The 16,957-nt window shown below is 40.3% G+C and overlaps 1 protein-coding gene across 7 annotated transcripts in view; it reads left to right on the top strand.

Annotated features, from left to right (window-relative positions):
- The window catches only part of BIRC6 (baculoviral IAP repeat containing 6), an 854,588-nt gene that overhangs the window by 411,044 nt on the left and 426,587 nt on the right, over nucleotides 1-16,957 (top strand). For all 7 annotated transcript variants that reach the window (XM_053711846.1, XM_053711848.1, XM_053711852.1 and 4 more), the window contains exons 40-41: nucleotides 13,658-13,774; nucleotides 13,861-14,015. In XM_053711846.1, coding sequence (XP_053567821.1) covers nucleotides 13,658-13,774; nucleotides 13,861-14,015 — 272 coding nt within the window. The remainder of the gene's footprint in view (nucleotides 1-13,657; nucleotides 13,775-13,860; nucleotides 14,016-16,957) is intronic.

Consider the following 16,957-nt stretch of genomic DNA (forward strand, 5'->3'; position numbering starts at 1 on the left):
ATCAGTTTGTCTCTTGGTGATGTCACAGCCTGAGTAGAGATGCATGAAACTTATCAGGCTAGTGCAGCACTCTAGATACTGCAATATGCTTATCTATTATTGTGCAAAGGTCACATTAGTGTCAATATGTCTTTCATGTAATTGGCAATAGTCTATGAGCTAGTGACGTATGGTATATACATTCCTACCAGGTGGGGGCAAAGTTTCCCAAACCTCAAATGCCTATAAATACACCTCCCGCCACACTCACAACTCGGTTTTACAAATTTTGCTGCCTTTTTGCGTAATGTCATTCTTGGCGCCAAATTTTAGTTATTTTACCCCTCTCCCTCTATTGCTCGCTGTTTTTATGAACTATGAAAGCTATTATGCCTGCTTTTGTTTTTCTCTACTGAAACTGTTACTTTGTGAAAATTTAATGTTTTGCCTATTGGTTTTTCTGTTTCTGTTACATTTTGTGAGATGTCTCATTCTGATCCTGACTCTGATGTTACTGTAGAAACTATGATGCCCTGGAACACAATTCTAGAAAGCTAAGTGTGTTATTTTTATTTTTAAGCTGTTATTTCTTCAGCTCAATTATGTGGCATTTATTTATCATGTTTTATGCTAGCAATGTTTCTACATGTACAATAACATTTACTGTTTTTTACATATTCATTTCATGTACTTGATTTCATCTGCAAACATCACATGATGTTGCTTATATCATAAAAGGTTATGACTGCTATTATGCCTTTTAGTAAACTTACGAAGTCTTTTAACGAGATTTAATTAATTTTGTTCTGACCGACAGCATACTTAAGTTTATTCTACTGATGAAGGTTTCTTTGGCTCAAAGGATCCTGTATCAGTTTGTTAAAAATTCTCCTTATTTTTCATTTGAAATTTTTTTGTTCTTTAAGGAAATTTTTCTATTTATAGCTTTTAGGAGTCTAGTCTTCCTATTAACTATGTTAATAATCCTTTTCAAATCTGGATTTTAACATTTTTGCTTTTGAGGTTTTTTCCTATTCAATATTCTATCTGTATTATATTCTACAGAATGGTTATTCTGATTCCCTCTTGGGAGTGTGCTACTATTTCTATGGAAATTGGTACTTGTTTTCAGGATTCTTTAGAATTTTAATATAACCTTAGTAGAGCATATTTACATACTGTTAATATTTTTAGCTCAGCTTTATCTGTGGCTGACATTACTGTTCTCTCATCCTTTGTTGAACAGTTAGCATAAGCAGTTTCAGATTCTCAAGTATATAACTCTTTATTTACTTCAGATGTATTCATTTTTACTAATCTCTATTATTATGGTTTCATATATATATGAAGAATAATTATTTGTTTGATTTCTATTATCTCCACTATTTCTGGAGGTTTAGCGTTTTTTTCTGCCCTACTTTTAGTCCGTTGATGTAGATCAGTTGGTGAATGTCCTGACTACAAACACTTGTTCTGGATCCGAGGGTCATAGATTCATTTCCCAGCAGGGTTAATACAGCCCTTTGGCTTTTGAGGTCAATTTATTGTGTACCATTTATTTGGGTAATAATAACTACTGTTTTTATCAGTTGCTAATTTGGTTAACTCAGAGTGTAAGCAATGAAGAAGCGTTTCTATCCTTCTGGGAGAAAAACGGTATATAATAGTTATTAGACTGCATGAAGATGCGGTTCTCAAACCAGTCCTTTTGGTGAGGGGCAGATTAAATTGTTTTTGGATGAACTCAGTCCAAATTCTACATTATTCTTAGGGTTTGAATAGATTTTTAGAATAAGACCTCCTATGGGAAGAATATTTCTTTCTCAGTACACTCTGTGAATTTTTTTCATGATTGATTATGCCATTTTTTTTTGCTGGAACAGGATTTGGGTTTCTATTCAGTTCTATTCTTTGCCCCTAAGAAGTAAGGTTTATTCAGTCTATTCTTGGATTTGAAGACTCAAATTGTTTTGTTAGTCTCAACTTTTAAGTTGGCGATAAGGACTCTTATGCCTTTTTGTTAAGGTCATTTCATGTCCACTCCACTTTTCAGGAGGTTTATCCTCATATTTTATTTCATTCAGACCACTTATGGATTCTGAGATTTTCTTTTTTAGCTTTTCCAATTTGTCGCTTTTCCATTTGGTTTAGTGACAGCTTTATGAATCTTTTCATAGGTTCTTGGTGCCCTTCTTTCTGTATTCAGACAGTAGGGTATTGTGGTGCTTCCTTGTTTGGATGGTATCTTGGTATTGGCTTAAACTTTTCATTTATTAAAGCCGGAGAAATAGCTCAGCATGCTAATGCACTGTGGCTGAGTTCTGTTGTAACCTGAGGGTTGCAGGTTAGATTTCCGGCGAGGTCCATTCAGCCTTTCATCCTTCCAAGGTCGATTAAATGAGCAGCATCTTCAGTCCCTTATGGGTGATTAGACGCGCTTTACAAGTACCCAATACATACATATGAAAGAGCAGTATTCAAATATATGGACTTTTCTTTTTGTGGAATCCCTCAGGAATCAACTAAGTTTTGTTTCTTCAAGACATGGTTAGAGGATTTAATTTACCTAAGAGTTTCGGGAGTCCTCAGATAAGGGTCACTTCTTTTGGGTTTCTAGATGGATTCTGTGTTCGTCTTTATCGGACAAAAGTCAATTGTAATTGGCGTTAGCCTGTCTAACTTACAGTCTAGAACATTTCTTTCAGTGGCTATGTGCGTGAAGTTTTAGGTCTCATAACTGCAGCATCAGGCATGGTTCCCTTTGCTTGTTTTTATCTGAGATCTTTTTGCTTTGCATACTGAATCATGATACAGGGATTGTTTTTAGATATCACAGTTGATATTTTTAAATCCTAACACTCTACTCTCACTGTTTTGGTGATTAGTCTATCATCGTTTTATTCAGGTGGCCTCCTTTTTTTTTGTTGTCTTTCCTGGACTGTATTCTTAATGGATGCAAGTCTTACAGGTTGGGGAGCTGTCTGATGGTCTTTTGACAGCACAATTGGTTTGGAAACATCAAGAGGCAAGGTTTTCAATCAATATTTTAGAACTCTGTGCTATATTTCAGAGCTCTTTCAGGCTTGGCCTCTTTTAGGACAGAACTTTTTTTCATTTTTTGCTTTCAGACAGACTATCACAACTGTGGCATATGTCAATCAACAATAGGGACTCATAGTTCCTTAGCAATTAAGAAGTATCTTGAATATGTTCTTAGATGGAATTGATCTCCTGTCTATTTTCTACGGTTTTAGACATTTGGGAGGTGGATTATTTCAGCCGTCAGTCTTTACATCCGGGAGAGTGGTGTCTCTATACAGATGTGTTTTCTCAATTTCCCAGGTACCTTTTCAGGTGGAGATGGTGGATGCATTAGCAGTGTCTTGGTTTTGCAACCTGACTACATCATTCTGCCTCTGTGTTTTTTATTCCAAAGGGGATTTCCAAGAACATATTGGAACAGTGTCATGTGTTTCTGATAGCATCAGCATGGTCTCACAGGTTTGGTTTGTGGATCTTGTCCGGATGTCCAGTTGCCATCCTTGGTCACTTTCTCTTTGGCCAGCCCTCTTGTTTTAGGGGGCTATTTTTTTTTTAATTTGGGGGTATTGAAATTGATTAGTGTTTAGTCATAGAGGTTTCTCTGACTGAGTTTTTATCGCTATGTTGCAGGCTTAAAAGGCTGTTTCAAGGAACATGTATTATAAGGTTTGGAAAACCTATATTTTATAGTGTTCTTTTCATAAATTCTCTTGGCATTCTTTTAGAATTCCTAGGATTTTACAGTTTTTCAGGATGGTTTGGATAAGTTTGTCTGCAAATGTTTTGAAGGGACAAATCTCTGTTCTTTCTGTTTTGTTTTTTAGAAAGCTTGTTTAAACTTCCAGATATTCAGTTTTTTTTCAGGCTTTGGTTGGTTTCAAGCCTGTTCATTTATTAATTTCTCCTTTTTGGAGTCTTTTTTTGGTTTAAAGATTTTGCAGGCTCTTTTCTTTAGACCCTATATTCTTTGAAGATTATCTTCTTTCTGTTGTTACTTTTGACTATCTCTTCTGCTACAAGAGTTTGATTTATCAGCTCTCTCTTGTGTGTCTCCTTATCTGATTTTGTTTTCATCTAGATTTGTGGACTTTTTTTTTCCGCTAAGGTTGTGAATTTGAACATTAGTAGAGAAATTGTTGTTCCTCCTTTTGTGTCCTAATCCTAAATAATTATTTGAGAATTCTTTACATCCTTTGGATGTGGTAAGAGCTTCATGATTCTATATTGCGCTTACTCGGTTTTCAGAAGACTAGATATATAGAGAGAGTGGTGCGCACCACACACACCACGCCCTTAGGGGGCGCTACCTTAGTGACCAAAGCTAATAACCAAACTAATAAAATCAAAATTGATAATCTTCATACATAAAAAGTACAATGTAGTATAAAGTTTTCAATTGGAACACAATAAAACATAAAATAATAATCTGAGAAACAAACACAAACACAATAAGCAAAATAAAAGAAAATAAAGTCCATAAACCAATGTGACAAAATGATCCCAATGGAGAGGCAGCACTCTGTCAAAGGACGGCTATCCTGGTGTTCAATCTGAAAAAGGTAAAAAAACAGAGGCGCCACCATGGCCTAGTACCACCAAAACATGTGAATATCGATGTACAGGTAGATGTGGATACTCACAAACATAAAGCACCCCACTGTGCTAATGGAGCAGGCTGGAGCTTCACAGTAGTCCAGCTAACTGGTAATCCTCAGTGTAGAGACAATCAGAATTCCTTGGAAAGGCCTATGGTCTTGTGCCTAGGAGAGCAGAAAAGGCAAACCAACATGGCCTAATATCATTTAGACAAGGAGAAGTGTATCCATAAGATTATACTTACAGGATATCAAGCACCTGTAGGTGCACTCACAGCAAACTGGGACCAAATCGTCAACCAGTAGACTACAGACAATAGGCAATTTCCAGCGGTCAGCAATTAGAAAGGTGCAGATTTCACAGATTGTGATAAAAACAGCAAGTGTGTAGATAAAAATAAAATACTTTAATAACAAAGCGACGCGTCGTTATTAAAGTATTTTATTTTTATCTACACACTTGCTGTTGTTTTTATCACAATCTGTGAAATCTGCACCTTTTTAATTGCTGACCGCTGGAAATTGCCTATTGTCTGTAGTCTACTGGGCGACGATTTGGTCCCAGTTTGCTGTGAGTGCACCTACAGGTGCTTGATATCCTGTAAGTATAATCTTATGGATACACTTCTCCTTGTCTAAATGATATTAGGCCATGTTGGTTTGCCTTTTCTGCTCTCCTAGGCACAAGACCATAGGCCTTTCCAAGGAATTCTGATTCTCTACACTGAGGATTACCAGTTAGCTGTACTACTGTGAAGCTCCAGCCTGCTCCATTAGCACCGTGGGGTGCTTCATGTCTGCGAGTATCCACATCTACCTGTACATCGATATTCACATGTTTTGGTGGTACTAGGCCATGGTGGCGCTTCTGTTTTTTTACCTTTTTCAGGTTTTCAGAAGACTTCTAGTCTATTTGCTTTTTCTCTGGTTCCAGAAAAGGTTAGGAAGCCTCTGCAATTTCTTTGGCATCCTCATTAAAGCTTTTGTTTCTCTTGTAAAGGTGTATCCAGTCCACGGGTTCATCCATTACTTGTGGGATATTCTCCTTCCCAACAGGAAGCTGCAAGAGGACACCCACAGCAGAGCTGTCTATTTAGCTCCTCCCCTAACTGCCACCCCCAGTCATTCTCTTGCAGCTCTCGACAAGAAAGGAAGTATCAAGAGAGATGTGGTGACTTAGTGTAGTTTTTACCTTCAATCAAGAGTTTATTTTTAAACGGTACCGGCGTTGTACTGTTTTTACTCTCGGGCAGAAATTGGAAGAAGACTTCTGCCTGGAGGTTTGATGATCTTAGCGGTTTGTAACTAAGGTCCATTGCTGTTCTCACACATAACTGAAGAGTATGGAAAGAAAACTTCAGTTGGGGGGACGGTCTGCAGATTGCCTGCTTTGAGGTATGTTCAGTATATTTTTTTCTAGAGAGATAATGTCTAGAAAATGCTGACAGTGCCTGGTATATTTAAGGTAAGCCTGATACAGTGATTTATCAACAACTGGGATCATGCTTGCAAAAAGGGATAATATTCATGTTAAAACCTATATTGCTTAGTGTAAAAACGTTTGCATGATTTATAAATAAAAACGTTTTTTCTCTGAGGGTGATAAATCTTTATTTGGGGTCTAATTTCCACATGGCTTGTTAGATTACTCCTAGGAGTACTTTTTTAAGGCCCTCTGACTTTGAGTGCATGGTGGGAGGGGCCTATTTTCGTTTTCAGTCTGAGACATCCAGCTTCCCTGAAGGAGTCCTCTGGCTTATAGGACCTCTATAGAAGGTTTTGTTCCTACAAAAATCGTTTTTAAAGGCAGGTAGGAGCCACAGCAGGGCTGTGGCAGTGTGTTTGACTGTTTGTTAACAGGTTTTAAGTTTTTCTAAATTGTTTTTGGGCCTGAGGGGTTAATCATCCATTTGCAAGTGGGTGCAATGCTGCTTTAGTCCCTTATACACACAGTAAAAATTTCGTAGAGTTTACTACTTTTTTTCACTGTTTTGCAGTTTGTGGTAGTTTTTTTTCTCTTAAAGGCACAGTACTGTTTATTATTGATTTTTTCACATTTATTAAAGTGTTTTCCAAGCTTGCTGGTCTCATTACTAGTCTGTTAAACATGTCTGACATAGAGGAAACTCCTAGTTCATTATGTTTAGAAGCCATTGTGGAACCCCCTCTTAGAATGTGTACCAAATGCACTGACCTTCTATAAGTTATAAAGACCATATGGCTTTTAAAGATTTATCACCTGAAGTTTCTGAGACTGACAAAAGGGAGGTTATGCCATCTAGCTCTCCCCACGTGTCATAACCTATAGCTACCGCTCAAGGGACGCCAAGTACATCTAGCGCGTTCAATGCGTTTACTTTACAAGACATGGCAGCAGTTATGAATCATACCCTCACTGAGGTATTGTCCAAACTGCCAGGGTTACAAGGAAAGTGAGACAGCTCTGGGTCTAGAACAAATACAGAGCTCTCTGACGCTTTAGTAGCTATGTCTGATATACCCTCACAATGTGCAGAAGTTGAAGCAGGAGAGCTTCTATCTGTGGGTGACTTCTCTCATTCAGGGAAGGCGTTACTTCAGTCTGACTCTGAAATGACAGCGATTAAATTTAAGCTTGAACACCTCCGCGTGTTGCTCAGGGAGGTTTTAGCGACTCTGGATGACTGTGACACCATTGTAGTCCCAGAGAAATTGTGTAAAATGGACAAATACTTTGCAGTGCCTGTTTACACTGATGTTTTTCCAATCCCTAAGAGGTTTTCAGAAATTATTACTAAGGAATGGGATAGACCAGGTGTGCCGTTCTTTCCCCCTCCTGCTTTTAAGAAAATGTTTCCTATAGATGCCGCTACACGGGACTTGTGGCAGACGGTCCCTAAGGTGGAGGGAGCAGTCTTTACCCTAGCTAAGCGTACAGCTATTCCTGTCAAGGACAGTTGTGTTTTCCTAGATCCTATGGATAAGAAATTAGAGGGTTTCCTTAAGAAAATCTTTATACAAAAAGGTTTTATTCTCCAGCCTCTTGCATGCATTGCCCCAGTCACTGCTGCAGCGGCTTTCTGGTTCGAGTCTCTGGAGGAGGCTTTACAGGTAGAGACCCCGTTTGATGATATCATTGACAGGCTTAAAGCTCTTAAGTTAGCCAATTCATTTATTTCTGACGCCGTTTTTCATTTAACCAAGCTAAGGGCTAAAAATTCAGGTTTTGCCATTCAGGCACATAGGGCGCTATGGCTTAAATCCTGGTCAGCTGATGTCACTTCAAAGTCTAAACTTCTCAATATCCCCTTCAAAGGGCAGACCCTATTTGTGCCTGGACTGAAGGAGATCATTTCTGATATTACTGGAGGAAAAGGCCACGCCCTTCCCCAGGATAGGTCCAACAAGTTAAGGACCAAACAGACTAATTTTCGTTCCTTTCGAAACTTCAAGAGTGGCGCAGCTTCATCTTCCTCTTCTACAAAACAAGAGGGAAATTTTGCCCAGTCCAAGCTAGTCTGTAGACCTAACCAGGCTTGGAACAAGGGGAAACAGGCCAAAAAGCCTGCTGCTGCCTCTAAGACAGCATGAAGAAGTAGCCCCCGATCCGGGACCGGATCTAGTGGGGGGCAGACTTTCTCTCTTCACCCAGGCTTGGGCAAGAGACGTCCAGGATCCCTGGGCTCTGGAGATTATTTCCCAGGGATATCTTCTGGATTTCAAAGCTTCATCTCCAAAGGGGAGATTTCATCTCTCACAATTATCTGCAAACCAGATAAAGAGAGAGGCATTCTTACATTGCGTTCAAGACCTACTAGTTATGGGAGTGATCCACCCAGTTCCAAAGGAGGAACAGGGGCAGGGCTTCTATTCAAATCTGTTAATAGTTCCCAAGAAAGAGGGAACTTTCAGACCAATCTTGGATCTCAAGATCCTAAACAAATTTCTCAGGGTCCCATCCTTCAAGATGGAGACTATTCGAACCATCCTACCTATGATCCAGGAGGGTCAATATATGACTACCGTGGATTTAAAGGATGCTTATCTACATATTCCGATACACAGGGATCATCATCAGTTTCTCAGGTTTGCCTTCCTAGACAGGCATTACCAGTTTGTGGCTCTTCCCTTTGGGTTAGCCATGGCACCAAGAATCTTTACGAAGGTTCTAGGGTCCCTTCTGGCGGTTCTAAGACCGCGGGGTATAGCAGTAGCCCCTTACCTAGACAACATCCTGATACAGGCGTCAACTTTTCAAATCACCAGGTCCCATACGGATATTGTTCTGGCATTCCTAAGGTCTCACGGGTGGAAGGTGAACGAAGGAAAGAGTTCTCTCTCACCTCTCACAAGAGTTTCCTTCCTAGATGGAAGATTTATCTGACAGAGGTCAGGTTGTCAAAACTTCTAACTTCCTGCCGTGCTCTTTATTCCATTTCTCGTCCGTCAGTGGCTCAGTGTATGGAGGTAATCGGATTAATGGTAGCGGCAATGGACATAGTTCCGTTTGCCCGCCTACATCTCAGACCACTGCAACTTTGCATGCTCAATTAGTGGAATGGGGATTACACAGATTTGTCCCCTCTACTAAATCTGGATCAAGAGACCAGGGATTCTCTTCTCTGGTGGCTATCTCGGGTCCATCTGTCCAAGGGAATGAGTTTCCGCAGGCCAGAATGGACTATAGTAACGACAGATGCCAGCCTTCTGGGCTGGGGTGCAGTCTGGAACTCCCTGAAGGCTCAGGGTTCGTGGACTCAGGAGGAGGCCCTCCTTCCGATAAACATTCTGGAACTAAGAGCGATATTCAATGCTCTTCAGGCTTGGCCTCCGCTAGCTGCGGTCAGGTTCATCAGATTTCAGTCGGACAACATCACGACTGTAGCCTATATCAACCATCAGGGGGGAACAAGGAGCCCCCTGGCAATGTTGGAGGTTTCAAAGATAATTCTATGGGCAGAGGTTCACTCTTGCCATCTCTCAGCTATCTATATCCCAGGAGTAGAGAATTGGGAGGCGCATTTTCTAAGTCGGCAGACTTTTCATCTGGGGGAGTGGGAGCTCCATCCGGAGGTATTTGCCCAGTTGATCCAACTTTGGGGCAAACCAGAACTGGATCTCATGGCGTCTCGTCAGAACGCCAAGCTTCCTTGTTATGGGTCCAGTTCCAGGGTTCCCAAGGCAGCGCTGATAGATGCTCTAGCAGCGCCCTGGTCCTTCAGCCTGGCTTATGTGTTTCCACCGTTTCCTCTGCTCCCTCGTCTGATTGCCAAAATCAAGCAGGAGAGAGCTTCGGTGATCTTGATAGCCCCTGCGTGGCCACGCAGGACTTGGTATGCAGATCTGGTGGACATGTCATCCTTTCCACCATGGACTCTGCCACTAAGGCAGGACCTTCTACTTCAAGGTCCCTTCAAACATCCAAATCTAATTTCTCTACGTCTGACTACTTGGAGATTGAACGCTTGATTCTATCAAAGCGTGGTTTTTCCGAATCGGCCATTGATACCTTAATTCAGGCTCGAAAGCCTGTCACCAGGAAAATCTATCATAAGATATGGTGTAAATATCTTCATTGGTGTGAATCCAAGGGTTACTCATGGAGTAAGGTCAGGATTTCTAGGATATTATCTTTTCTCCAAGAAGGATTGGAGAAGGGTTTGTCAGCTAGTTCCTTAAAGGGACAGATTTCTGCTCTGTCTATTCTTTTGCACAAACGTCTGGCTGAGGTTCCAGACGTTCAGGCGTTTTGTCAGGCTTTAGTTAGAATCAAGCCTGTGTTTAAACCTGTTGCTCCGCCATGGAGTTTAAATTTAGTTCTTAAAGTTCTTCAAGGGGTTCCGTTTGAACCTTTGCATTCCATAGATATTAAGCTTTTATCTTGGAAAGTAATGTTTTTAGTAGCTATCTCCTCGGCTCGAAGAGTTTCGGAGTTATCTGCTTTACGATGTGATTCCCCTTATCTGATTTTCCATGCAGATAAGGTAGTGTTACGTACCAAACCTGGGTTTCTTCCTAAGGTGGTATCTAATAAGAATATCAATCAGGAGATTGTTGTTCCTTCACTATGTCCTAATCCTTCTTCAAAGAAGGAACATCTATTACACAATCTTGATGTGGTTCGTGCTTTAAAGTTTTATTTACAAGCTACAAAGGATTTTCGTCAAACATCTGCATTGTTTGTTGTCTACTCTGGACAGAGGAGAGGCCAAAAGGCTTCGGCAACTTCTCTTTCTTTTTGGCTAAGAAGTATAATACGCTTAGCTTATGAGACTGCTGGCCAGCAGCCTCCTGAAAGAATTACAGCTCATTCTACTAGAGCAGTAGCTTCCACATGGGCTTTTAAACATGAGGCCTCTGTTGAACAGATTTGTAAGCGGCGACTTGGTCTTCGCTTCATACCTTTTCTAAATTCTATAAATTTGATACTTTTGCTTCTTTGGAGGCTATTTTTGGGAGAAAGGTCTTACAGGCAGTGGTGCCTTCCGTTTAAGGGCCTGCCTTGTCCCTCCCTTCATCCGTGTCCTAAAGCTTTGGCATTGGTATCCCACAAGTAATGGATGAACCCGTGGACTGGATACACCTTTACAAGAGAAAACAAAATTTATGCTTACCTGATAAATTCCTTTCTCTTGTGGTGTATCCAGTCCACGGCCCGCCCTGTCATTTTAAGGCAGGTGTTTTTTATTTTTAAACTACAGTCACCACTGCACCCTATAGTTTCTCCTTTTTTTTTCTTGCTTGTCTTCGGTCGAATGACTGGGGGTGGCAGTTAGGGGAGGAGCTATATAGACAGCTCTGCTGTGGGTGTCCTCTTGCAGCTTCCTGTTGGGAAGGAGAATATCCCACAAGTAATGGATGAACCCGAGGATTGGATACACCACAAGAGAAATAAATTTATCAGGTAAGCATACATTTTGTTTTTTCAATGCTTATTTGGAGGCAGGTAAGGCTCCGCCTCAGATTTACAGCTCATTCTACTAAGTTCAGTAGCCATTTTTTGGGCTTTTTCAGAATGGAGTTTTGGTTGATCAAATTTGCAAATCAGTAATTTGGTGGTCTTTGCATACTTTTATTACCATTTTGATGTATTTGCTTCTTCTGAAGCAGTCTTTGGTAGAAAAAGTTCTTCAGGCAGCTGTTTCAGTTTGATTCTACTGCTTTTGATTTAAGTTTTTTGAGAAAAGCTTAAAGGGACAGTCACGTCCAAAAAAAACTTTCATGATTTAAACAGGGCATGCAATTTTAAACAACTTCCCAATTTACTTTTATCACCAATTTTGCTTTGTTCTCTTGGTATTCTTAGTTGAAAGCTAAACCTAGGAGGTTCATATGCTAGTTTCTTAGACCTTGAAGACTGCCTCTAATCTGAATACATTTTGACCACTAGAGGTCATTAGTTCACATGTTTCATATAGATAACATTGAGCTCATGCACGTAAAGTGACCTAGGAGTGAGCACTGATTGGCTAAACTGCATGTCTGTCAAAAGAACTGAAATAAGGGGGCAGTCAGCAGAGGCTTAGATACAAGATAATTACAGAGGTAAAACGTGTATTATAACTGTGTTGGATATGCAAAATTGGGGAATGGGTAATAAAAGTATTATCTTTCTTTTTAAACAACAAAAATTCTGGTGTTGACTGTCCCTTTAACTATTGTGTGGATTTAATTTATCAGTGGAAATAGCTGTTATTTTATCCCTCCCTCTCTAGTGACTCTTCTGTGGACTTCCACATCTTGGGTATTTCTATCCCATACGTCACTAGCTCATGGACTCTTGCCAATAACATGAAAGAAAACATAATTTATGTAAGAACTTACCTGATAAATTCATTTCTTTAATATTGGCAAAAGTCCATGAGGCCCATCCTTTTTATGGTGTTTTTGTTGTTGTTGCTGAAATCCTTTTTATTTTTGAGACTAAAAAATGAACAAATACAAACAAAAAGTAAATATAACATAACATTGCACAGTTATACATGGTATGTTGCGTACTTTTGAAAAATTCCATTAATCCAGACATATAATAGAATAAACAATTATAGTTCTTGCTTCAAAATACTCTACGTTCACACACCATGAGATATCTCAATCAAATGTTCCGAAACCTCCCTCTATTTGTTCACTTCTAGTTTTCTCATAAAACATAATGTATGGTTCCCGATCTGCAATAAATAGGCTTTCTCTATCTAATATCTTTGCTGTAAGTGCCATTCTATGGTAGTGGTATTCTAACTTACGTTAGATACATGCGATTGGAGGGGGCTCTGACTTCCAGTTGTAGTATAGATTATTTCCACTAATTTGTGATGGTGTTAGAGGATTTCTTCATTTAGGAAGTGTAGGAGGACTTGTTCCGGTTTAAGAGTTATGTCTTTTGATTGAAGTTTACCTAGGAATCTAGAGGTTTCCTCCAAAATTCCCCTAATTTTAGGGCAACTCCACCACATATGAAGATATGTGCCTATCTCCCCGCAACCCCTGTAACAACGATTGCTTTATGCGCCTGGTGTGTTATGAAACCTTGTTCGGTATATATACCATTTGAAGGCCACCTTCAAGTAATTTTCCTTTAGGGCCGCATTCACTGAGAATGCCATACCTCTATGTAGATTTGCTTCCCATTGGTCTACTGACCAACTTGTTTATTTCTGGTGGTTGTTTTTTTTGCATAAAAGCACAATTATATTTCCAGTTCCTATTTTTGTATGCTTTTTTTTACTCTTTTGTGTTATCACCTCACTTCTTGGCTATTCGTTAAACTGAGTTGTGGGTGTGGTGGTATTTATAGGCATTTGAGGTTTGGGAAACTTTGCCCCTCCTGGTAGGAATGTATATCCCATACGTCACTAGCTCATGGACTCTTGCCAATATGAAAGAATTGAATTTATCAGGTAAGTTCTTACATAAATTGTTTTTCTATAAAAACACACACAGATAATATATTTTAATGCTTCCTCCTTTAATATGTTAAAATGTAAATCGTTTTGTGCATGAATCGTTATGTCTCTAAAACATTTAACATGATTTTTTTTTGTAACTTTTTTTTTCCTCTTTAGCCCTTGATGCGCGCCTAGAAGTTGGACTTGAGCAGCAAGCGGAGTTAATGCTAAAGATGATGTCTACACTTGAGGCGGATTCTATTCTACAAGCACTGACCAATTCTTCTCCTACATGTACGTACAGTTGTGACAGTTTAAGATCAATTCTGCGCTTAAAAGAATCTATTATCATTTGTTTTCTGATTTTTACGGCTTCTTAGTATCTCAACCTTCCAGCGGGACAGACGATTCTTTACTACGAGGGTTGCATGCAGCAAGTCAAGCAAACCAGCTAATCATTCAGTCGTCTTCCATACCTATGTTGAGTGCCTGCTTCAACAAGCTTTTCTCCATGCTGCAAGTACATCATGTTCAGGTACTGAAACAAAATATTACTAAATGTGCAGATTATTGGCAAGTAAGGCTGTGCAATTAAAGTAACTTTAAACATCCACAAACACTCTGTTCTATCTAAAAAAAAAAATGTTTCATGATGTATAATAGTGCTTTTAAAAATAATAATAATAATAATAAATATTTCTCTTGTAAGGTGTATCCAGTCCACGGATTCATCCTTTACTTGTGGGATATTCTCCTTCCCTACAGGAAGTGGCAAAGAGAGCACACAGCAGAGCTGTCCATATAGCTCCCCCTCTAGCTCCACTCCCCAGTCATTCTCTTTGCCGGCTCTAAGCACTAGGGTCTCTCTCGGGAGGGTAAAGTGAATGTGGTGTTAGAATTGTAGTTTTTATTATCTTCAATCAAAAGTTTATTTTAAATGGTACCAGTTTGTACTATTTACTCTCTAGCAGAAAAGGGATGAAGATTTCTGCTGAGAGGAAAATGATTTTAGCATGTTGTAACTAAAATCCACTGCTGTTCCCAAACAGGACTGAGGAGTACCAGAAAACTTCAGTTGGGGGGAACAGTTTGCAGGGGAACTGCAATAAGGTATGTTCAGTCATTTATTTCTAGACAAGACTGAGATAATGCTAGAAGAGACTGACAATATCCCCATGAGGGGAGGGTAAGCTATGTTCAAAGACTTAGTAAGGAATTGAATGCTTACATAACAGGGCTAATTATGCTGGTTTACACTAATTCAGGGCAATCGATTATTTTCTTAGGAAAAAAGACACTTTGAAAGTCTTTCTGGGGTTATTACCCACATGGCTATTTTTTATTCACTTTGGAGTGATTTCTTAGGCCTCATAGCTCCGGAGTAGAGTGGGAGGGGCCTAATTTCGCGCCTCAGATGCGCAGTTAGAATTGCATAGAAGTTCATGCTTCTTCACATGGAGGGTCCTGCTGCTAAAGTTTGAGGGCCTAAAGGAAGCTATATTTCCCCAAATCTGGTCCCTAAAGGCAGGTAGGGCCACAGCAGTGCTGTGGCAAGGTGCTGTAGTAATTTTAACCGGGTGTTGGCTTTAGGCTGCTCCGGTTTGGGCATTAAGGGGTTAATCGTTTTGCTACTTGTGGTGCAATCTTACTAAGGCTCTAGGTACATACTGTGAAAATTTCAAAGGATTACTGCATTTTTCACTGTTTTGCAAAATTGTGTGCCTTTTTTATCTCTTAAAGGCACAGTAACGTTTTTTCAAATTGTATTTTTTATTTGATTAAAGTGATTTCCAAGCCTGTTTGTGTATACTACTAGACTGTTAAACATGTCTGACACCAAGGAAAATCCTTGTTCAATGTGTTTAGAAGCCATGGTGGAACCCCCTTTCAGAATGTGTCTCACTTGTACTGATATGTCTATACACTTTAAAGATCATATTGTTGCACTTAAGAATGTGGCCCAAGATGATTCTCAGACTGAAGGTAACGAGGGTAGCCCGTCTGCCTCTCCCCAAGTGTCAAACCAGTTACGCCCGCTCAAGCGACGCCTAGTACCTCTAGTGCATCTAACCCTTTTACATTACAAGACTTAGCGGCAGTCATGGATAATTCTCTTGCAGCCTTCTTATCTAAACTGCCTGTGTTACCTGCAAAGCGTGATAGCTCCGTTTTAAGAACAGATTATGAGCACTCTGACGCTTTGGTAGCTGTATCTGATATACCCTCACAACGCTCTGAAGTGGGAGCGAGGGATTTGATGTCTGAGGGAGAAGTCTCTGATTCAGGAAGGGTTCCTCCTCAGACAGATGCAGATACATTGGCTTTTAAATTTAAACTAGAACACCTCTGCGTTTTGCTCAGGGAGCTATTAGCTACTCTAGATGACTGCGACCTTTTGGTGGTCCCAGAGAAATTGTGTAAAATGGACAAGTACTTAGAGGTCCCTGTTTACACTGATGTGTTTCCGGTCCCTAAGAGGATTGCGGATATCGTTACTAGGGAGTGGGATAGACCAGGTGTCCCCTTTGTTCCCCCTGCTGTTTTTAAGAAAATGTTCCCCATATCTGACCCTGTGCGGGACTCGTGGCAGACGGTCCCTAAGGTGGAGGGGGCTGTTTCTTTACTTGCTAAACGCACAACCATACCAATTGAAGACAGTTGTGCTTTTAAAGACCCTATGGATAAAAAATTAGAGGGTTTACTTAAGAAAATTTTTGTTCAACAAGGATTTCTTCTCCAACCTATTGCCTGCATTATTCCTGTAACTACTGCAACTGCTTTCTGGTTTGAGGCGCTGGAAGACTCGCTCCAGACGGAGACCTCATATGAGGAAATTATGGGTAGAATTAAGGCTCTAAAGCTAGCTAATTCTTTTATCACTGACGCCGCTTTTCAAATAGCTAAGTTAGCGGCAAAAAATTCAGATTTCGCCATTTTGGCGCGCAGGGCGCTATGGCTAAAGTCCTGGTCGGCCGATGTGTCGTCTAAATCCAAGCTTTTGAACATTCCTTTCAAAGGAAAGACCCTCTTCGGGCCTGAATTGAAAGTGATTATTTCAGAAATCACCGGGGGAAAAGGCCATGCTCTCCCTCAGGACAAGCCCTTTAAAACAAAGAACAAAGCTAATTTTCGTTCCTTTCGTAATTTCAGGAACGGCCCCGCTTCATCCTCTCCGGCTGCAAAGCAAGAGGGTAACGCTTCACAGCCCAAGGCAACCTGGAAACCTTACCAGGGCTGGAATAAGGGTAAACAGGCCAAAAAGCCTGCAGCTGCCACCAAGACAGCATGAAGGGGTAGCCCCCGATCCGGGACTGGATCTAGTAGGGGGCAGACTCTCTCTCTTCGCTCAGGCCTGGGCAAGAGATTTACACGATCCTTGGGCATTAGAGATTGTATCCCAAGGATATCTTCTGGAATTCAAGGACTCTCCTCCAAGGGGAAGGTTCCACTTTTCTCGTCTGTCTACAGATCAGACAA

Source organism: Bombina bombina, chromosome 4 (assembly GCF_027579735.1).
Source record: "Bombina bombina isolate aBomBom1 chromosome 4, aBomBom1.pri, whole genome shotgun sequence".
Taxonomy (NCBI): Eukaryota; Metazoa; Chordata; class Amphibia; order Anura; family Bombinatoridae; genus Bombina; species Bombina bombina.